Source organism: Labrus bergylta, chromosome 8 (genome assembly GCF_963930695.1).
Source record: "Labrus bergylta chromosome 8, fLabBer1.1, whole genome shotgun sequence".
Classification (NCBI taxonomy): Eukaryota; Metazoa; Chordata; class Actinopteri; order Labriformes; family Labridae; genus Labrus; species Labrus bergylta.
Window position 1 is genome coordinate 8,415,740 of NC_089202.1, and position 21,670 is coordinate 8,437,409.

The window sequence follows — 21,670 nt, forward strand, 5'->3', positions numbered from 1 at the left end:
CCACGAGTGTAAACTTGCCCCACTCCTGCGCTGCAGTCTGTAAAAACAAGCACCACAGGGAAGAACTGCAAGTGAAGATGTGAGCTGGTCCTGGTTTATTTGAAATTCAAATTGTTGAGCCTGAACACTTAACAAGAAATGTGTCACCACAACGCCCCTTAGTACAATATGAACTTATTTATTTTACATTTTCTTTGCTTTTTACAACCAATAAATCTGTAATGAGACTATAAAGCTGAGTTTTAAGTCATTTGTTCGACTTGAATCAAACTGAAATCAGACTCATAGGAAAGCGCGACATGACAGGGAAAGGTTTTGTAAATAGTTTATTAGCCTATTTTACAGATCTCAAAAACACAATTGATTTACACTTGAACAAAGCAGTGGAAGATCCCCAGACATGGACTGCACAAAAAGCTCAAGATTTTTGACCAACTTTAACTTTTTTTTTTTAACTGAACCAAAGTGATTGCCGGAAGTTGTCAAAGCAACACGTTGATGTGAAGGTCTGTGGGTTCTAAAACAAAATCAATTTGAGTTGAGCCACATGAGTTCATCTCAGGCTGCCTCTGAATAATTCAGCTCTTCTGTCAGGGGTAACAAAACTGACAGGAATGTATGTTATGTTGAAGGTAGCTCAGATTTTGTGTTGCTTTGTGCTAACTAAGCAGTCAAGATCTGGTACCAGGGCTGTTGCCTGGATTTGCACACAATCTGACTCAGTTATTCTGTAAAGTTTCATCCAAACAGAAATTCAGACTCTCTTTCTATTTGATAGTCATTTAAAAGTGATCTGATGGTTCAAAATGATTCTTTAAGTGTCCCTGACATTAAAAAGAAAAACCTTTTGCGCCTTGGTCACGTTTGGCTGCCTTGATTTCATTTCATCTTGTAGTCTTCAGGTCTGTGGAGGAAACATGAGACATTACATTAGTATGGGGAGGCTTAAGAGTCTGGCGAAAAATAACTACATTTTTACATGGAAAGACATGGAGAGAAAGTGACAGATGAGCAACCAGAAAGATCCTATCTGTTTCCTTTTTTTTTCCTTCACAAACTGAGACCAGACACAGCATCCTCTGTTTGTGTTTTTCCCGCTTTAATTTGAGGCAGAGATTGCAGCAGACTGATTATATCAGGTCTGCTGTATTGGCTGTGATACAAAGTACAAAAATTTTATCAATTGTAATAGCTCTGCTATCAACTACAGCAGTATGTTTTTGTTGTTGATTTTCTGTCTGAGCAGTGTGTGTGTGTGTGTGTGTGTGTGTGTGTGTGTGTGTGTGTGTGTGTGTGTGTGTGTGTGTGTGTGTGTGTGTGTGTGTGTGTGTGTGTGTGTGTGTGTGTGTGTGTGTGTGTGTGTGTGTGTGTGTGTGTGTGTGTGTGTGTGTGTGTGTTAGACGGGAAGGGGAGGGGGGGCTATCCAATAATCCTTGCCTCTGCTCCAAGGTTTTCTGAGAGAATATTAACTATGTGTTTAATAAAGGCCAACAATTGAGTCGCCCTGGATGACCTCAGCCTGTCTTCCCCTCCCTACATATACATACACAAACATATTTGAACGGTAAAATGAATAAGATTAGGAGAGAATATTAACTAGCTTGAGGCCCATCTCTTAAATAAACCTGAATTATTTTGACCTTGGTGACCACACAACGACAGGCCTGAGCACACGCACTGATTGGCTGTGGATATTGGACCAGTAAACAATAAGAAGTGGCTCATTCATCACCATGTGAGCACACACTTTGACAGCAGCGTGGAACATAATAAAGACACGCTGTACGTGCCTGAACGAGGCACGCACAAACACACAGAAAGTGAATGAAAAAGAGCTGTTGGCTCTCAGCCCTCTCTGTATATTCAGTGTCAGAGTTTTTAATTATTTGTTCACATCCATCGTGTGTTCCATTTGAAATGTGTTTGAGGTACCAGATGGAGGGTTTACCACATCAGATTTATTGAAATGGTTTCATGAAGGTAGTGAATCAGGGTTCATTATGGGTTAATCATTTGCCCGCTGTGTAAACAACACTGTTCAAAAAAACTAAATTCACACTTAATCATTACAGTTAAACACCAAGTCAACTTTAAGGATACCAATCTGGCCATTTAGGAAGCATAAGTGATTGTGAATCAATTTCACCCGCTTTGCTGCAAATGAAAGTGACAACAGGTATCTTATTGAGACAAAAAATGAGACAATCCCCAAAAAATAGAATGGATTTAAATGTGGTGGTCACAGACAACTCCCCCTTCTCGACTGATTCTTCTCTAGTTTTGTGTTCTGCTAGTGTCATGGTCACTACTGGTAGCATGAGGCGGTGCCTGCAGTCCAATCAGGTTTCACAGGTAGTACAGCTCCTCCAGGAGGGCACATCCATACATGCTGTCCCAAGAAGGTTTTCTGTCTCTCAGCTCAGTTTCAAGAGCGTGGAGGATATACCAGAAGACCTGCAGATACATGAGGGCTGGACAGGGCTGTAGACGGGCATCAACCCAGCAGCAGTACCGGTATCTGCTCATTTGTCCGAAGAGGAACAGGAGAAGTACTACAAAATGACCTCCAGCAGGATAATGGTGTAGCTGCCTCTGACCAAACAGTCAGAAACAGGCTCCATGAAGATGGAATGAGGATCCAGTGTCCTCTAGTGAGACCAGTACTCACAGCCCAGCATCATGCAGCTTGATTGGCTAAGGCCAGAGAACACCAGAATTGGCAGGTCAACCATTGGCGCCCCGTTCTCTTCACAGATGAGAGCACGTTCACACTGAGCATACGGCAGAGCCGTGAAAGAGTCTGGAGACGCTGTGGTGAATGCTACCCTGCCTGTAACATTATTCAACATGACCAGTTTGGCAGTGGGCCTGCAATGGTCTGGGGAGGCATATCCTTGGAGGGTCACAAAGACCTCCATGTCATAGCCAACGGTACCCTGACGAGCCGTTAGGTGAGATTGTCAGACCTTGCGCTGGTGCACTGGGACCTGGGTTCCTCTTGGTGCAGGACCATGCTCGGCTTCATGTGACCAGAGTGGGAAGGAAGTTTCTGGATGATGAATGCACTGATGCCATTGACTAGCCCTCCCATTCCCCTGATTTAATTGAGCACCTATGGGACGTTATGTATCAGTGCATTCAATGCAGACATGTATCGCCACAGACTGTCCAGGAGCTCACTGATGCCCTGATCCAGGTCTGGGAATAGGTCCCCCAGGACACCATCCACAGACTCATCAGGAGCATGCCTAGACATTATCAGGAGTTCATACAGGCACTCAGGGGCCATAGACCCTACTGAGTAACAACAAGATCCCCCATAGCATGTTTCATCCTGAATGGGACCCCCATTTTCAGAATGAACATTGTAATGTACGTAAGAAGGCCTGAAACTGACAAAAGACAATCTCAGAAGGGTTGTTAAGTCATAGACTTCCTTTTGCAAAACAGTGGAGTCGTCCCCTTCAGGTCATTAGAACAAAAGCATGTTTGTGACACTTCAGCATTGGCTTTACTCGAAAGACCCAGGGGTTATGTTCACATCTCATTTAGAGAATCATATAAAAGTGTCTGGATTCGGTTTAACTGTAGTTTTGTAAACTAAGCTTTCAACCATGTGAAAAATAAATGTTTACAAACTGAGGAGTCAAAGTGTAGTTAACGCAGGAAAGATTGTGTTTAGTTACTTTGTGATGCAAGATCACAAATAGTCATGATAAAGTTGTCAGTGGCTTTTGTTGTTGAGCTAAAGAGGAAGACCCCTGACCTAGATGAACAGAAGACCTGTTGGCTGGGTGGATTGATGGACACTGAGGGCAGTGCTGAGCAGATGGAAGAGAGAGTGGTCTCACTCAACCTGTCGGGCTGATGTTTACTACAGGTGAGGCCACGGAAATGCAACAGGACGACATTCTCATGAGGGCAAACCGCAGGTCACGATGTCAGTCTAATCTCCAGCCGGAAAATACTTTCCTCAAAAAGCCATGAATATGATTATGCCAAATAACAGATGCTCTCTCGCCGCCCACGGAGAAACCTTGAACGTCCCAAACAGCCAGAGAAAAATGGGAACAACTGACCTTCCACACACGAGTTTGTGACATTTCACTGTTTAAGTTCAAGTGTTTTGGGACTTTTCATAGAGTTTCGGTTACACAACTGCAGAGACAATCTGGGTTGCCTTTACATTATCTATGAAGCTTTTCAAGGGAAGTTCACAAGGCTGTAGCAAGACGCAGCAAACACCACAGAAAATGTTGTAACTTAAAATGTGAATTTGGAGTAAAACGGTTATAATAACTAGTGTTTATGCTAACTCTTCTATCTGAGCCCCACACAGCTGCTCTGTTCATCGTGCCACACACTGACTGATAACAGTTGGCTGACAGTCGTTCACACAACAACAACATGAGTTTGAAATGACAATGACAACGGTTACATTTCATTTTTTCTAACATGGGTCAGCAAAGTGTCAAAAACATCAAACTGGACTAAAAAAAAACAAAAACAGGCTTTTGGTAAGTGTTCAAACTGGACCTATTCATGCATAACCTGCTGTTTAGTTAGAGCATGAACACAACGCAACGTCTGTGGAAAATCATTACACTGCTCACTGCTGGCAAAGAAAGAGCTGCAATATGTGAGCATTTAATCCCACGTCCTCATTAACATAAAGATTTGACTCTGCTGGTTAAAGACCAGTGACACACCACCCACTGTGCCTCTCCTCTAAGAGTCAAGTCCTTTTTTTCTTTCCTCACCATCTGCTGTAGAGTTTCAGGCTGAATTCATTTCGACTATTAAATGCTTATAATAATATCACCTCCCGCTACTTTATGAAAAATACTAACAGAGGCAGGGTGTAAGAAATGGCAGAGTGAGACTGTATTCACGTCAACATCGCCCCCTTCTGGCTGATCTTCACAAACACAACCAAAAAGGACTGTGTTTGAGCATGTGTGTATTAGAGCCTCAAAATACAAAGCGCTTAGGAGATGATGCCCAGGCGGTGTTCTTTTTCAAAATGGTTGTCGGGTCATTTTAAAAAAGCCATTTAAAGGTAAATGAGCAGTTGAGCATTACTTAAACAGCATATTCAGTGAACCTAGAACTGCTTGACCATACGGGAGCTGCAATGGCTAAAAAAAACCTGTTGACACTTGAGGCACATCTCTGTAGGCAAAAAGTAAGAAGTGGAGCCACTGGGCCCAGTCTGCCCCGTAGTCCTCAAAATTCCTCAGCATGGATTTGAGGGCTTTGTCGAAACGTTCAACCAGTTCATCTGTTTACAGGTGGTAAGGACTTGTTTTTACTCCCCTAATCCCTGCAGCAGTTTGTAGATTTCCCTTAGGAAGTTAAGAGGTTAGTCATAAACTACTAAATGCACCTGCGCTACTCCTTTCCAGTGGTTTTTCTATAATGTTCAGAACAATGTGGGAGAAAAGGGGTGTCAATCACTGGCATGGTGACAAGTAGAGCCAGGTTTCCCTATGATCTCTCTGTGCACATAATTAAACCGTTTTCTTTTTGGCCAGTATGCTCTTCTCCGCTCTTTCGTTGATATTCTGATTCTATCCAACTACACTACTTTAAAGGCAAATATTCCTTAATATAGCGCCGTTTGACAGACTGTTATTTTTGCGCCACTTCAGCTTCTTTCTTTTTACGTCACGTCACAGGAGAGCCCCCACCCCCACTTCCGTCAGACTGGTTTAGTCTCCCGGCGTGAGGTGCATGTGTGAACAACCAGATCAGGAGGATTTCAGAGGCAGTCGTCATGAAATTATCTAGAAATCTTCAGGAGTGCGTACGTGAAAACAGCTTTTGTGTGATATATTCTTCCCAGCAGGCAGAAAAGCCTCCAAACTATGTTGTTGTCGATTCCTCTCGGCTTTCCAGTGATGGTGGTGAATTTTTAGAAGCCAGAAAGTGTTCAGTGTCAATGATGAGTTACTTGTTTAACTACAGAAGACTTTGTTCATTTTATGCAGGGACCTGTATAGAAAATGTGACGCTGCACACAAACACATACCAATACATGTGTTTGAACAGCAGATAGCAGCTCAGAGACAGTTTATGATTTTGGTAATTTGTAAAAAGGATTAAAAAAAAGTAATAAAAACTTTTATCTCCTGCCAGTATTCCCCCTCTAAATATATAAATATATATAAATGTGTCCATTGTGTGTATAGAAGGTAGTTTGTGTATGGGACTGTTTGTGTCTGTACATACGGTGTCCACAGCCTGGGGAAGGCGTCTATCTCCTCCTGGGTGTACTCGCTGAACTTCTTGGGGATTTCTCTGGGCTGAGGCAGCTCTTCTGTCAGGTTGGCAAGGATCTCGTCCGGCAGCTCCTATTTAGGAGTGAATAGAAGATTTGGGTATTAACAAAAAGGAAGCAGGATGAACTCAAAGAGAGAGGGAATAAAAATACAGGGGAGATCTTTCAAGGAAGGCACAGGTGACAAAAAAAGAAGGCAGGAAAATTAAACAGCAACTCAGATTTTCTTTTCAGAGATTGAAGGGAGTTTTAAGTCCATCACTCCAGTGTTGACTGTCTTTCTCTTTAGTGTTACACATGGGTGTGTGCCTCCAGATTCATTCACACAGCGAGCAGAAATGTCCGGCCAAAAGTTAAAATAGTTACAAATCTCCAAGCATCCCAAAATACTTTGTTTCAAAATGAAGACAAGGAGACTCACAAGGATCACACAGCCCCATCAGCTTTTAATCTGGGACCAATCAGTTAATCTTTTGTTATCTAGAGACACTTTACAAAAGAGCAGGTAAAGGACCTTACTCTTTGTTATTTAAACTGTACAGCATTAATTCTGCTGATGGATATTAAGTCAGAACCAAACTAAAAACAGATATCTGCACTGCAAAAAAAGACATTTCAAGAAAGTTAAAAAAAAAGGTTGGTTTGTAGTGAATTAGTCTTATCTTTCATCTCAAAAGAAAATATTCTTGTCAAGTATAAAAACATATATATCTGCCATTGGGGGCAAGAGATGTTTTCTGTTACAAGAAGGTCAGGCCTTATTTGAGTCTTTGTTTTTTAAATACTGAAATAAGATGTTTAATTGGAGTTGTCAGGTGATGGGGCTCATACTAAGTTTACACTTGTTTAGATTTGAATGTTTGCAGTGAAGCATGATGGTTTAATACAAACTGCTGAAAGTAAAAACTGCTGGTTGAGTCTTAATTTAAGAGGAACTCACTTCCTTTTTTATATGCTGTTTAAAGAAATCATGTCATACTGTACATTTTAATTAATCTTTGATTAACATAAACAGTATTAAAGTAATGTCGATAAAGAGACTGAAAAAAAAAATGTAATTAAGCCTAACCTGGTGACCTGTAATCGCTTGTAATGAGCACAACTTGCTTAAATTTGGATATTTTTGTCTCATGTTTAAAGATGTATGATCATCAACTTTTACAATTGGGTAAGGCATTTTAGCATTTTTTTTTGTAAAAAAATAATTTTACGATATTTAAGATGTGTTGCTTTTACTAGTAGGCCGGTTTTTGCAGTATGATATTTCCTCACCTCTTAACTGTGACACCCAACGCCTACTTTTTTACAATGTAAGTCAAAAGAACTTTATCTCTCCTTAAATCTCACGTTCCTTTTGTTAATAATAAAGTTACATTGAATGGATAAAAATTAGATCCTGATAATATCTGGGCACCATCATAGTCATAACTTTGCCTACAAGTACAGTGACGGTGGTAAAACTAAAACAATGAGCTTTAAGACAATAAATGGCTCAGGAGAGCTGGGGAAATCCCACGATGGAGTTATCCTAACAATCAACCCCTCCTTTACATGATGGATGATTAAAACTGGCTTTTTCTTTTCTGTATGTATCTGTAAAATGATATCAACGCAGTCTTCATAATGTGTCCTCTTTCTGACTGTCCTTCATTATTAGCCTGCATGATTCATGGACTGGCATAAGGTTGTCCGTCTAAAGACTCATTAGTCCAGGGAGGAAATAAGAAACTGGACTTACATCATCAGGAAAGATGTGTAATCTCTGCATCATGGTGCGTCGATGCAGATTCCGAGGCAGCATGCCATAAACGGCTAACTTCACAATCTGGTGAGGAGAAGCACATTGAAAAAGGTTACTGCACAAAAGTGAATCGGACTTGGAAAATATTACTGGACCAAGATCTTGGACAGATTTTTTTGGAAAGACATGTTGGACACAGAGTAATGCTGACAAATCAGTCATCTGTTCAATTCCATTCGTCCCTTGTTGCTCGCCAACCCTCCAAACCTAATTTTTACTAAACCACCATCAGGACACACGTCTGCGGCCGCCGGCTGGCCGAAAGCCTTCATCGACAAAGAGCCAACAGCAGAGTACACGTCTTTCAGAGGTTTGGAAAGTACAGTTTGGAAACCAGTTCATGTAATCACATGACTTTTTTATACTTGACAAGATAAAACATAAACAGTAGTTTTATTAGCGGAGTGTAAACAAAAAAGTCTAAAAACAGTTTGCCCTCATTTTAAATCATTTGGAACAGCCTTGTTGCCGTGTCAACCCACATCTAATCTTCTTTTGGTTCTTCTAGTAAGTCTGAATTGGAGAAATAGTCTAAAGTACCATGTTCCCCTTTTTTATAAATGACCAAACAAGCGTCATGATACCGTATGGTTATAATCTGTAGCAAAACGTAAAAGCTACAAAAACCAGAATGGCTCCAAAACTTTGAATTAATACTTCTTTCTTCTTCTATTGTTAGGGTTCATTTTCTGTGTGTTTTCTCCGTCAACATAAGGATAACCATCCCCAGCTCCTGCAGCAACATGTCCGATGAGTCCTTGGGCAAGAAGACACTTAACCCCAAGTTGCTCCCACTGCTTTGTCAGAGGCGTGTGAATGTGTATGAATGAATTGATCCTGATTGGACACTTTACTTTGCAGCCGATTCCAACAGTGTGTGAATGTGTAGGTGTGACCTGGGGTTGTAAAAGTGCTTTGAGTGGTCAGAAGACTAGAAAACACTACACAAGCTCAAGTCCATTTACCAATTAACCTGCTGCTATAACGTCACAATTTACCAGATTGGGATCAGATCAAGAACATCCATCCACATCGAAAAAACTGATACTGTTTTCTGTTTTTATTTTAGCATAACTCATGAAAACGACTACTTCCAGCTAGTAATCATTTCTGCAACATGCATGTCTCCCAGTCAATATTATTTTTTGTACAACAGTAGAGCTTAATGTTGAGAGAAACAGACTCATGAAAAGAGAGTAAGAGTAAGAGTAATACACACTGATGCTGTTCTTATCCTTAAGGGTTACACGTTATAATTCTTCATGTGACAAAGTGGTCAAGGTTTGTAAAACAGACGTGATATGACTTTTTTAACGTTTGCCATGTAGGTCACATGAAGTTCTGAATGTGACCTACATGAGGGAGCTCATGTAGAAGAATGAAGTCTTCCTGAAACTATGAATATGTAACATGACTAACACTGCAGGAATTGTCCTTAAACTGAGCTCCACAACTGCACCATCACCGGCACAAATCCTCGGCTGGTTAATCCCTGCTCTTCACATTAGTATGCACAAACGGCACGTGTGAAGGAAGGGATAAATGTCATCACACCAACACTGCACTGCACATGGCTGACATCGAAATCAGACTAATCTCTAAGAATGTGGGTTAAATCATACGTTAAGTAGAATAAAAAAATCATGGTGTGAGGTATGTGGCAGTGACATTCCTGACATTTAGAAACATCATCTCTAAAAAAAATAATTAAAATAAAGGATAATACTGATAGACAACACTTACAGCTTTTGGGTCTTTTTGGTGCATCTGGGCGGCTGTGAGTTGTTTGAATCCACCTGGATAACTTTGGAAAGAAAGACAAGCTAAGCCAGGGCATTTCTATGCAAGAAAAACATTGGCCCTCTACCACAGTGTATCAATCAGGTGATAAGAAAGCCAATGACCCACATAACAAAGACAAAGACGTGAGGCATACAGAACCTTCATATGAGCCAGCATGAACTTACCCCGAGTGTGACGAGTAGACTTTCTGCTCCCATTTGTTTCCAGAGAAAGCTATGTGTCTTGTGTTGATTAGTACAACGTGGTCACCGATGTCACCTGTAAAGATGTTCCAGATGTTTGTGTTCAGGCTTATGGTTGGGATAAAATGGTTGAAATACTTGACAGTATTTGAAAACAATGACAGACAAGGTTCAGACACGGAGCTGGTCTGACAATGACACCAGCTGCTAGTGTTCTTCACTAACAGAGACTTATCCTCCAAATGTCAAAGAGTGTTGTGACAACACTTTATTATACGGGCAAAAAGGGAAGCAAATACTTTCATGTGATCCTCTAGTGCCATCTTGTGACGGAACAGACTTCCAGAGGAATCTGAGAATATTTAAACACAATTATTCAGTCTGGTGTTTAGAACAGAATAGATGTTTATTGCCATTTGCACAGGTACAGGGCAGTACAGGTACATTGGAATTCTTGTGCATTTCTCCCTGAGTCAGCTTCTACAAAAAAGTTAAAATTATAGACAAAATAGAATAGCATTGTAAGATAATTTTTAAAAAAAAGTACAAACAAATAAAACTAAATAAGTTGTAGTAACAGCTAAGTGAATTAAAATGAACTGTACAGAAGTTATACATAATACTTTTTAATTTTATGGTGATCAGTTGTATTTTTTTAAATCCCTGACATTATTATATTGTATTTAAATGTATTTCTTATCTTCTAGATTTTTAAATCTAACTTTATTTTTCCTTTTTTAGTGTTATTATTTTAAATGTTAACATTGTAATGTTTTGCTGCTTAAATCTATTATTTTATTTCTTTGTCTTTTATTTATTGTCTCTTATTACCATTCTCCTCCATCTTTTATTTTGTTGACTTCACACTGGTGTGTGTTTGTCTCTATATTCTAACAAACTACCTTTTGTCAATCACTTTTCCACTCTCCTGTAAAAAGCCCTTTGAACTGCAATACAATTTGTCTGAAAGGTTCTGGATGAATAAAGTTTAATGTGGTTGACTGTTACATTGCTACAGCATCAACTTTAAACTAAGGGGTGTTGTAGTTGTGGAAAAAGTAGTTTGTAATAGATTGGAGTCCCACTCACTCAGCGCATGGTAGATAGGCTTGTGTTTCCCCTGTAATCTAATAGAGCACATGGTTGCGATCTTTCCTGGCGGCTGCAACCTGGCATCAATCAGGAACCAGGAACGAGCGAAGGTCGCCCATTGCTGAAATTAAAAATGAGAAAAGATTGTTTTTAATCATAATGACTCATATTTGGGCATCACATGTTTAATAGTATGAGAAACACAGGAGGCAGAGGACACTTAGACATGTCATTGATAGACACAAGAGATGATGCTGAACTCCATTAAGCAGCTTCAGGTTCAGGGATGAGGTATGTTGCCTCATTGTCACAGCAGGGTTGAGCAATTTCCAGAGTAATTCAATTCAAAAAACTTTATTTGTCCCCGGGGGGCAATTCAAAGGCACACGGAGCAGTAAATTAACAACAGTGCAAGTAAACAAAACATTTTAACTTAAATATAAAGTGTCAATTTAAATACAACTTAAAGCTTAAACTTAACTTAAAAATACAAAATATAAAAAGAGTAGATATAAGTGGACAGTGATCGGACTAATAATAAATAAACTAGTAAAACATTGCCAAATGGACCATGATATTTATAGTTGAGAAAAGGCAAAACCAACAAGTTACTATTACTTGAATCACTCTTTAGGTCCAGAAGGGCAGACCATACAAATCAAGAACCGATCTATCCTGATATTTGTATTGGTAAATTAAGACAACACTAAATCTCAGCCAACAAACACAAATGATGTGATATTACCATTACCACTACTCTACTACACATATTTGAATTAAAGTAAATATTAAAACATAAGCATTAATATATAATAAAATAAAGCCCAATATGGGATTTTCTATAGTTTACCCAAACACCGAGTAGAGGGGATCAGTGGTAGATTAGTTAGGTCTGAGATGATATGACTAATGGTAAAAGGGTTTAGCGTGTAAATTAAGATTATTTTCTTAAGAGTGTAGTGTGACTGCTCACTAGTTACATTAGTAATCAACCTTTAATGATACCCTGTGATCACACCTCCCACACCGCGGACACAGCTTGATAGCTTCAGTTTAATAAAACATCACATATCATATTAGGATTAATGTAGAATAATACAATGTTAATACGTATGGTTATTACCTGGGCAGATCTAGAGAAACTCGACATGTTGATGACACTTAACAGCACATCCTCAAAACATTTGACCCCCAACCAACGTGAACAGCGGTCCGCCTGCTTAATTTAACCGGTTGAAACACAACATGTGATTTATTTTTCCTATGTTTCTTAGGACTTCATCTATCTATGTAAAGCGCATGTTACAAAGTCAGACCTCATTCTGTTACTACACTTGTGTTTAATATTTCAGCTTCCCAACAACAGCCTTTAAGCGAATTAAAACAATTTAAGTATTTTATATCTGAGCTAGAAATTATTAGTTTCTACCCGGTCATATTTTGACGTCGTATCTTAGTTACCACACTTCCTTCCTGCGAAGAACGCGGGGAAATTTGACAGCCATTGGAAATTGCAGCAAAGGAACTATTATCTTTATTTTTGCTGTTTAGAAGAGCAAGCTTTGTAGCAGCTTGTTTGTGGAGTGAAGAGGAAGGTTATTCATCAAAACATTGAAACTCCCCGTCAGAATGAGAAGTCTGGAGGAGGTTCAGGCCACTCTGCAGATCGCCAAGCTGAAAGAAGAGGATCTACAGAAAACTATTCAGTGTTTGTCTTTTGGAGAAAATGTCTCATCTGCAGACTACTGTCTGATGGAGCTGGACGATAACCTGTGCAAACACATAGAAGCTGGCCAAAGGTAACCTCACTGTTTAATGTAATCTCTGATCCTTCAGTAAATCTATTTATTGTTGATTTTAGGATTACAGATATTTAAACGTACAAAATAATCATAAAATATAATTTCCATGTTCACTAAAGCACAGTTTTAAATCTTTTTGATGCCTATTTAATTTGAAAACAGTCCAAAAAAATACGTATTAAATTGCAGTTTGAGAAAACAACCATAAACAATGATTTATAGCATTTAATAATAATAATAATAATAATAATAATTTATACTTTATTGATCCCGCGAGGGGAAATTAGTTTTTACACTCTGTCTAGTTAACATGCTACACAAACATGCACAAACAGGATCCTATGGACATGCACTAATGGAGAGGTCTCAGGGTGAGGGGGCTGCCCACAGTGGGCGCTACTGAGCTGGTGGGGGGGTTCGGTGCCTTGCTCAAGGGCACCTCGGCAGTGCTCAGGAAGTGGACTGGCACCTCTCCAGCTACCAGGCCAATTTCCGGACTTGGTCCGTGCCGGGACTTGAACCGATCCGATTCCCAACCCAACAGTCCCTACAGACTGAGCTGCTGCCGTACATTTCTGTGGGTGTATCTAATGGATAATTTCCAAAATGGTTTTTGTTTTGTTTTTCTTTCTGAAATAAGAGCCCAATATCTGCATCTCGATGAATCAAAGTGACCTGCAGTGTATGACAGGAAGTGATGTAAACATACTTCAGATTAAGTCCTGTATTAAATAAGAAAAATGTGTCTCTATGTCTAGTCTTGTGATTCGAGGGGACAAGGAGGAGCGTGCGGTTCTCTGTAGTGGTGACAAGACCTACGATCTAAAAATAGCCGACACATCCAACCTGCTGCTGATGGTACCGGGCTGCAGATCACCAGACGAGCTGACCGACAGTCAGGAAAGCTCTCATGTGGTGCACAGACAGGTATTAAACTGACTCACACAAACAAACACAAACCATTTATGAATCAAACACACTGACAATATACTTCTTCTGTTGTAGATATGGGGATTTTGTAACAGCTACTGGGAACTGCGTAAACAACGTCCTAAGCTTAAGAAACTGAAGAAGCTTTTGATGGAGAATCCTTATGAGGGACCTGCTGTAGGGGGGCAGGAGGAGAATACAGAAAACAGGGTGAATACAGTTTACAGTTCATCTTGTAGAACTGTGAATATATACACGAAGAACATGAATTAAACAAATGATCGTGTTAGGTGAACAACTTCTTTAAAATGTGTCCTTTTTTAATGTTGTTTTTCTACTGGTACCAGTTAACCATGCAGGATCTGTTGGAGAGGATCCAGGCCAGTGAGGAAGAGATAAAGACCAACTTAGAGATAATCAATGCCTGCCAGATAGATGGTAAAATCTATTTTTTTTATCATAACCAAATGTAAATGAAAAACGACTGTACATGTAATTCTCCCTTGAGGTTGAGGGAACAAACAGAAACCTTCCCGTTGTTTAGAGAGAGGGTTTGTTTCTCTGTCTTCCAGGTTACTGGCGTATGCTTGACTTTGACTACGAGATGAAGCTGCTGGGTCACGTGACTCAGCTGGTGGATTCTGAGTCCTGGTCCTTCAACAAAGTTCCTCTAGAAGACAGTCTAGAAGAGTTAAGCCCACTGGAGCCAAAGTAAGTTAACATCTGTGATCCTCACAGTCATGCAGCAGTAAAAGGAAAATGTGAGAGTTAAAACTAAAGGGGGGGAAACAGATAGTACACCGCCAATGGGCCTCATACTGGCCATGTGATTTAGGGCTCTTGTAAAAGATGATGAGTCAGATTCTCTTTTATCTGTCACAGAGAGATGATCGAGCACTGTTTGAACTGCTACGGGAAACGTTACACTGAAAACGGTAAAGTGAAGCTATTTCTTGACTGAACTAATAACCCTTTTTAAACTGGTGGTGGAATCATGCACAATCTAAGAGTATAATGCACTTACTTTGCCATATCTTCACTTTGTCAATATAGACAAAGTTTTTTACACACTACATGAGGATAAAGTATGTCGGGCCACTGCACTGCTGTTGCTGCAGAACGCCGTCAAGTTCAACCTGAGGGAGTTTCAGGAAGTCTGGCAGCAGAGCGTCCCGGACGGCATGAGCACGAGACTGGAGCAGCTGAAGGTCAGTGTGTAGCTCTCTCACATTCTGCATGCTGAGGAGGAGAAGAGGGGAGCTGGAGTTCTTTAACGTCCATGTGTTTGGATACAGGTTTTCTACATGATTCTATTGAAGTCCTAAAATCTAAAAAGAGAAACACTTTGAATCCAACTTGAGAATTTCTTTAGCATTACAAAAAAAAAAAAACCTGTCTATCAGAAAAACATTTTCCGTTCAATAATGCATCTTCAAACTGTCTCTGGCTCAATTCATTTAAGCTGTACGCATTGGAAAGGTCAAATAAGTAGACTCAACTGTATGTCAGTTGGCAAGCATAAAAGAGGAAGCTGTAAGATCATCAAGTGAATCCATTTTCTACAATTCTATAATTCATGAAGCAGACGCTTTTACACCAGAGAGTAAGTACAACACAAGCAAGGATCTAGAATTCAAACGAACAGCTTTAACTCCAGCTGTTCTTCAGAGTTCTAATCAGCATCAATATTGTCATTCTTACCATCAAAACCATCATCATCTTCATCATCCTCATCAATATCATTAAGTGCGTAGGTGTTCATGAAAGAGTTGAGTCTTCAGCTTTTTCTTAAAGGTGCAAAGGGACTCTGCAGATCAAATGGAGTCTAGAGTCTTGTGAGTCTATATTTACAAATTCCAGCTTCATATGTTTGTGTTTTGAAGAAGCTCTCTCTCTTCTAATAACTAGAATTCCATTTCAGTATGTAGATGAAGTGCGTCACACAAGTCATCAAACTCACCATGACGTATTAAAAGAGCAACTTGCTGTTGCTGTTTCTTTCTGCTCATTCTCTTGAGAAACTGGTTTCACTTTTTGATGGCTTTGTAAATCTTCCAGAGCGTTGCCTTGGTGGACCGTGTCTCGCATCCAGAGACCATCTGCCTGCTGCGGGTAGATGATCTCCCAGAGGACACGCTGGATCGCTTCAACCATCTCTTTACACTGAGAGAAAAATGGACAGAGGAGGATATCACCCCATACATACAGTAAGTTTCATCCATTCTTCATACATTAATAATATGCGTAGGAGCAGGAATTTGTCTTGTTGACCGTCATTTTTGAAGATTTCTGGATGGATTAAAATGTGAAATGCTTCCCTGCTATTCTCCACAACTCAGAGACCTGTGTGGTGAGAAACAAACAACCGGAGCCCTCCTGACCAAACATGCTCGATCTTCAATGCAAAACGGTGTAAAGGTGTTCAACTCCAGGCGGCCTGTGGCTACATGAACATACTGTTAAGTCATGTGAAGATTAAGGTGGTTATGTTCATTCCCAGAGCAACTTAGGCAAACATTAGAACTATTTAACCTCTTAATGTTCTTAAAAACACCTGATTCAATGTATATTGTTGCACTTACACTCACTAGCTTGTTGAGTATTTGACAACAATTACTGATTTAAATTCAAATATGAAAAAAAAGTCATCACTATAAACCTGTCCTGATCTTTGCTATTATTGGTTTAATTCTGTCTGTTAAAGAATGCTTCAACATAAAATATGTTTTTGTAATATTGTTACATTGGTTGTTTCTCCTTTTTTGTATTTTTATTGACATTGTGGAAGAAAACATGTAGACCAAACAAAATCAAATCCATAACTCAACCTGAGGATAAACACACCTCACCCACTCACCCACTGTGGCAATCTTATACTTTTAACTAATGGCAAACTGATAGTTAGTTACTGATTTGTTCTACATTGGTTCACAAGAGAATGTGAAAAAAGGGGACAAGTCCGCACACTGTTCAGCTCCCAATGAGCAACTTTATTGAGGGCAATGTTTTGATCCAAACGATCTTCAGGCCATCCTGATCCTTTGGATCGAAACGTTTCCCTAAATACTGTAAAGTTACTTATTTGGATCTGAACAGTGTGCGGTCCTTTCCCCTTTTTTCTGCAGTTTATACCTTTTTTATCCTGCACGTGTATGCAGTTTGCTTGGACGTGTTCATAGAAAACAGTATTGGTGACAGCATTACTCAATTATTGAGTTTTTCAGTTATTTTCAATCAAACAGATATTTGCTTTACATTTATTATGATGTGCAGTGCATCTACTTATGGGCTAAAGGGGCACTAAAATGTCCAGAAAAAAGAATGTGAGTCTAAATTATTATAATTATTCCACAATTTCTGAAGAAGAAACCACAGACACAAAGTAGAATCAGTTTCTTTATTAAACACTTAATTGACTGTTTAATTCATCGGAGCATCAGAATGAGGTTTAGCTGCTTTTTCAAAAATAGACTGCGGTAAAAGCAAATATGTATCAACGACAAAACCTACATTCAACCTGTGATAGCAGAGGAAATTAAAACAGCTGCACCAGCTGAAAATACTGTGGAAACCCTATCTGGCCTCATGTGGTGAACATTAAGCAGATACTCCCTTTAGTGAAACATGTGGCTCTATCATGTAAGTACAAAAGTGAGAATATGAACAGCACATGGCGATAATGGTGTAATACACCCTCTCAGATCATTGCTAGAAACATGTGCTTTTTCATGGTAGTGTCTATAAAACAATGATTGTCAACATAACTAATGCATGATAACAGTTTAATGAGCACTTTCTAAACACCACGTTATAGCTAACAGAGCTGGAGAAAAGAACAAGACATTAAATCAACAACACGTGGGATTAGCAGCAAAATAAGATGTTAAGGCAAACACTTTCAGGCGTTTAGTTTGAACAGTCAGTGAACCCGTTTCAGCCGACCAAAAGTCAATAAATCATCTTTTGTACCATTTCCAAACTGCCTTCAGCCACATCACTTCTTTACAGTTACCAGAGAGAAAAAAAAGGACTGTAGTAGTAGAACAATATAACTGTTTCATGGCTCTATGGAAACATCCGAAATGTGGCAAAAAGTATGAAATATTGAAATATCTGGTTAAAGTTCAGATTGTATACAGGAAATACTGTAAGTTAGCTTTAGATCAAATGAAAAGTCAAAATGTCATGAATTTCCATCCCATTAATGATAGAACACAGATGAGAATCTCAAATATAATCTATAATAATCTCATAAACTTTGTTCTGTTATTTTAATAAGTAGGGATGCAGAAGGCATGTGAAACCAAAGACGTTTATAGGCTCCAATCTTTCTTTACCTGCAGGACTGAGAAATGTGAAAAATCATTTCGGAGGTAAACAGACTGGAAAAGCGCTTTGGATAAGCAGCTAAGGCTTTAGAAGCACATATTTACAGGAATCATGCATTTTACAACATCTAAGCACACTGAGAAACACCAAAGAGATGTCCACTGAATACTCACAGTAGACACTGAGAGGCATGTAACATAGTTTATTCTACTGTTTGGCAATAACGATTTCCTGAATATATGTTCACAATGAAAAGAAAAGCTTTTCTAAAGACAAGTTTTCTAGTCATGATTTTACGTTACGGCGAGACTAAGTACACATCCAATGAACCAGTCAGTGGGATTTTGTCTGAAACATACAAGGTAAACAAGAGTTTACTCACTAATCAACTATGAATACAGACACACACTTTGTGTTACTGTTGGAGCAGAACAAACATTATTAATTCATGCTCTTCTTATAACTGTATAATGTGATCCTATCATGCTAGTCTGTCTAATCACATGATGGCACAGTCTATAAACATACAGTTAAGTCTGATATTAATTCAGAGGCTACAAATCCATTCGTTTAAAACTAAAGCCTGCTTTAAAGATTGGTGTCAGTTATTCTTGAAAGATTATTTATAGAAAAACTACAGAGCCAAACAAACGCGCCTCCAGAGGCTCCACCCCCAAATGAGTAGATGTCCCACTTCTCAAGGCAACAACACTGATAACTGGGCTAGTCTCAGAATCTCACCACAACTGGTTTCTCAAATGTTGTAAAGATGTTAACACAGCCTGAACACCAACATTGCTTTATATATGAAATGTATTCTGACCATCTCCTCTTTGGCTTTCTCTATGACGTGTCTTCCTCAGAATGTGTGGTAAGCATGTTAGTATGGTCAAAATGTTCTGTCCCTGTTGTCCCTGTGTCTTTGCCCTGTCCTGAGCACAGGCATGTACGCCCCATTGTGTTGCGTGGCTCCTCTTGCTTCTTTGTTCTCATGTACAAGGCTGTACAAAAATAAATACATTTCAGATCATTAAGTGATACATAATTTTTTTTATCCTGTTTGAGTTGTGCCATATTTTACAATTGTGAAGGTTTTCAGATTATGTATTCATAGGAGGGTCCATGTTTTCAAAATGAAACATTATTTAATGTAAGTACTGGCTGATATCAAACAACAGCAAAATATTTACTACATTTTATTTGACCATTATTCGAATGAAGGTCACACGGTTGTCCACATATCGGGAGGGAACTCAGGGTCTAAATGCTGAATTTGACTAAATGTGTATCAAACTAGAAGAACTGACAGCGTCTTTAAGAGTCTTTTTTTTCCTACAAATCAAAGATGAATGTAGCTTTTCAGATGCCTCTCTTTTACTCTGGAGATGAGTTACATTTGATTTGCAATCATTACAGAGATTGTGTGCTTACATAGGCATATTCAAATTCTTCATTTTATTCAGAAAGAATAGGGCAGTATTGTCACCTAAGTTCTTCCTTTCATTAAAAACAAATGTTTCATGAAAATATTATTTTAACATCAAATAATACAGAAACCAATTCTCAATTCAAGGCCAACTTGGCTGTAAGTAAATACAATTTTCTAAATCTGGATGGGGTAATATAACTCCAATCTGTTCCAAGTCTTTTGACACGTATTTATCCTTAAAGGTTTTTTTTGTACTTTTTGGCACACAAAAAAAGGAACGTGTCTAAGATACATTTCCTGATAGCATTTAATGGCTGAACGGAAAGCATAACAGAGAAGATTAATTCTCTGATGTTTTATATAAAAAACTGTTTTTATGACACATTGTCATTGTAAAAGAAAACTGAAAGATACCAAAAAGTTCAGGGGTTATAAATTCTAAAAAAAAAAAAAAACAATATTCATAAAGTCTCCATGATGTTCTCAGTGCTGCCGTTGTTTAAGCTGGAAGTCTAATGACGCTCCTATCCCATAAACACTATTAGTCTGTTTGTTTGTGCAAAAAGTCTTTAGTAACTTCTCTTTGTACATTGTGCCTGTTAATTTCACTTACAGCATATCACTGCACTTTTATCTGTCAACTAACTAAATCTTAAGAGCTATATATGAATCTACCTAGCAATTTATTTTTGAACACTTTTACACAGGGGTAGAATGTTATACTTTTTAACATGTTGGCTTCCAATGACAGAACAAACTATTCTGAAACTGTAGTTGTTTTCCTCCGTTCCTGACATTCTGTCTCTCCCAGTAGAGGGCAGTATTGAGCCTTCAGAAGCTTCAGTCTGAGCTTCTTTAAGTAACTGGGGGAGAGGTCACAGAAAATGTTAACATGGGATTTTCTTCCTCTTTGTTACACTTTCAGATTTGACTTGTGTGTCTCCTGGTTCTGATGTAAATGTGTCTCTCATCCTTTAGCGTCCGTTAAACACTCTTCATCTTTAGAATTGTGATAAAGTTCTGGCTCATAAATCAAAACAAAAACAGGGATTAAGGGTTCTTCTGTTCCAAACACAAGCTCTGGGGCCTTTTCATTGACTCTGAGACTGAGAGTTGTTTCTGGCACATTGGAGCAGTCTGGTCATCAGCTGAAGAGATGGCGGCTCTTGAACTTAAAAACAAAATCAAGTACAACCTTTTGTGTTTTGTCCACAGGTTGCATCAATGACTTCACTCAAATACCCACATTCTTAAGACACGCTCTGTCTTCCATCTTGTCCGAACAATGATTGAAGAGAGCGGCTTCCACATCGCTCTGTCACTGTGGTTATGAGGTCAAGTACTAAACCTTGTAGTCTCCAAAGTTATTACTGCACTACTTGTTAATGAGGGATTCTGTTGTTGCCCTCCTTAAACTTATGCCTCCTCCATCACCTCCATGACGATTGTCCGGGGTCCAGTTAGGATCAGGCTGCTGACAGCCCGGTAGTCCTGAGAGAGGACATTCAGCCCGTTCACTGACACCACAAACTGACACACCTGGGGAGAGAAAGACAGAGATGATTAATGCTCTGAATGTCAAAGCTTCAAGTTTGACATCTTGCTATCTTACTAAGAGTTTAAAAGGAGGATTGTTACCACAGTACGATAACTAGTTTGGACTCAGCAGACTGTTAGCTTCGCTTCGCTAGCACAAAGAGGACCAAACAACCAGTCTGGTTCTATTCAAAGATAACGAACAAAGAAAAGTGACATCATCACATACAACGCTCAAATATGAACACATCTTGTTTTCTTACGCCGTTTCATTCAAAACCCAAAATGTCAAAACAATATTTGACCATTTTTATAATGTTGCTTGAGGGAAAACGATTTAACCACACAACAAATCTAGGTATGAAAGAAAAACCGAGTAGACTGCACAAAGAGTTGGATCTAGTGGAGGTTATTCAGGACCCAGAGGCTCTTTTTAGCCTGAGGACCTCAAACATGTCAAAAGAATAATGATGTTGTTTTATGCAA

General features: G+C 39.1%; 3 protein-coding genes across 5 annotated transcripts in view; 1 reads left to right on the plus strand and 2 right to left on the minus strand.

The window, feature by feature from the left end:
* Window positions 1-311: 311 nt before the first annotated feature.
* Window positions 312-12,401, minus strand: mrpl13 (mitochondrial ribosomal protein L13). The gene is made up of 7 exons (XM_020648956.3): window positions 12,282-12,401; window positions 11,156-11,279; window positions 10,049-10,142; window positions 9,825-9,885; window positions 8,019-8,105; window positions 6,232-6,353; window positions 312-904 (listed from the first exon to the last, which is right to left on the minus strand). Exons 1-7 carry the CDS (start codon window positions 12,306-12,308, stop codon window positions 880-882), a joined length of 540 nt encoding a protein of 179 aa, XP_020504612.1. The 5' UTR covers window positions 12,309-12,401; the 3' UTR covers window positions 312-879.
* Window positions 12,402-12,613: 212 nt separating this feature from the next.
* Window positions 12,614-16,632, plus strand: dscc1 (DNA replication and sister chromatid cohesion 1). Its single transcript, XM_020648993.3, has 9 exons — window positions 12,614-12,957; window positions 13,719-13,887; window positions 13,966-14,100; window positions 14,238-14,328; window positions 14,463-14,601; window positions 14,773-14,825; window positions 14,944-15,098; window positions 15,949-16,097; window positions 16,230-16,632. Exons 1-9 carry the CDS (start codon window positions 12,788-12,790, stop codon window positions 16,339-16,341), a joined length of 1,173 nt encoding a protein of 390 aa, XP_020504649.3. The 5' UTR covers window positions 12,614-12,787; the 3' UTR covers window positions 16,342-16,632.
* A 641-nt stretch (window positions 16,633-17,273) lies between these two features.
* Window positions 17,274-21,670, minus strand: part of deptor (DEP domain containing MTOR-interacting protein) — a 29,599-nt gene continuing 25,202 nt past the window's right edge. For all 3 annotated transcript variants that reach the window (XM_065957642.1, XM_065957641.1, XM_020648954.3), the window contains one exon: window positions 17,274-21,187. In XM_065957642.1, the coding sequence (XP_065813714.1) occupies window positions 21,065-21,187 (123 nt within the window). In that variant the 3' untranslated portion in view covers window positions 17,274-21,064. The remainder of the gene's footprint in view (window positions 21,188-21,670) is intronic.

Bases quoted from the DNA above. Each gene is read 5' to 3' on its own strand.
- mrpl13 (XM_020648956.3), bottom strand. From the start codon at position 12,308: ATGTCGAGTTTCTCTAGATCTGCCCAG. The intron at 11,280-12,281 runs GTAATAACCATA...TTTTAATTTCAG, and splicing joins GTTTCTCTAGATCTGCCCAG to CAATGGGCGACCTTCGCTCG. The intron at 9,886-10,048 runs GTAAGTTCATGC...TTCTTTCCAAAG, and splicing joins GTCTACTCGTCACACTCGGG to TTATCCAGGTGGATTCAAAC.
- dscc1 (XM_020648993.3), top strand. From the start codon at position 12,788: ATGAGAAGTCTGGAGGAGGTTCAGGCCACTCTGCAGATCGCCAAGCTG. The intron at 14,101-14,237 runs GTGAATACAGTT...TACTGGTACCAG, and splicing joins AGGAGAATACAGAAAACAGG to TTAACCATGCAGGATCTGTT. The intron at 14,826-14,943 runs GTAAAGTGAAGC...TTGTCAATATAG, and splicing joins GAAACGTTACACTGAAAACG to ACAAAGTTTTTTACACACTA.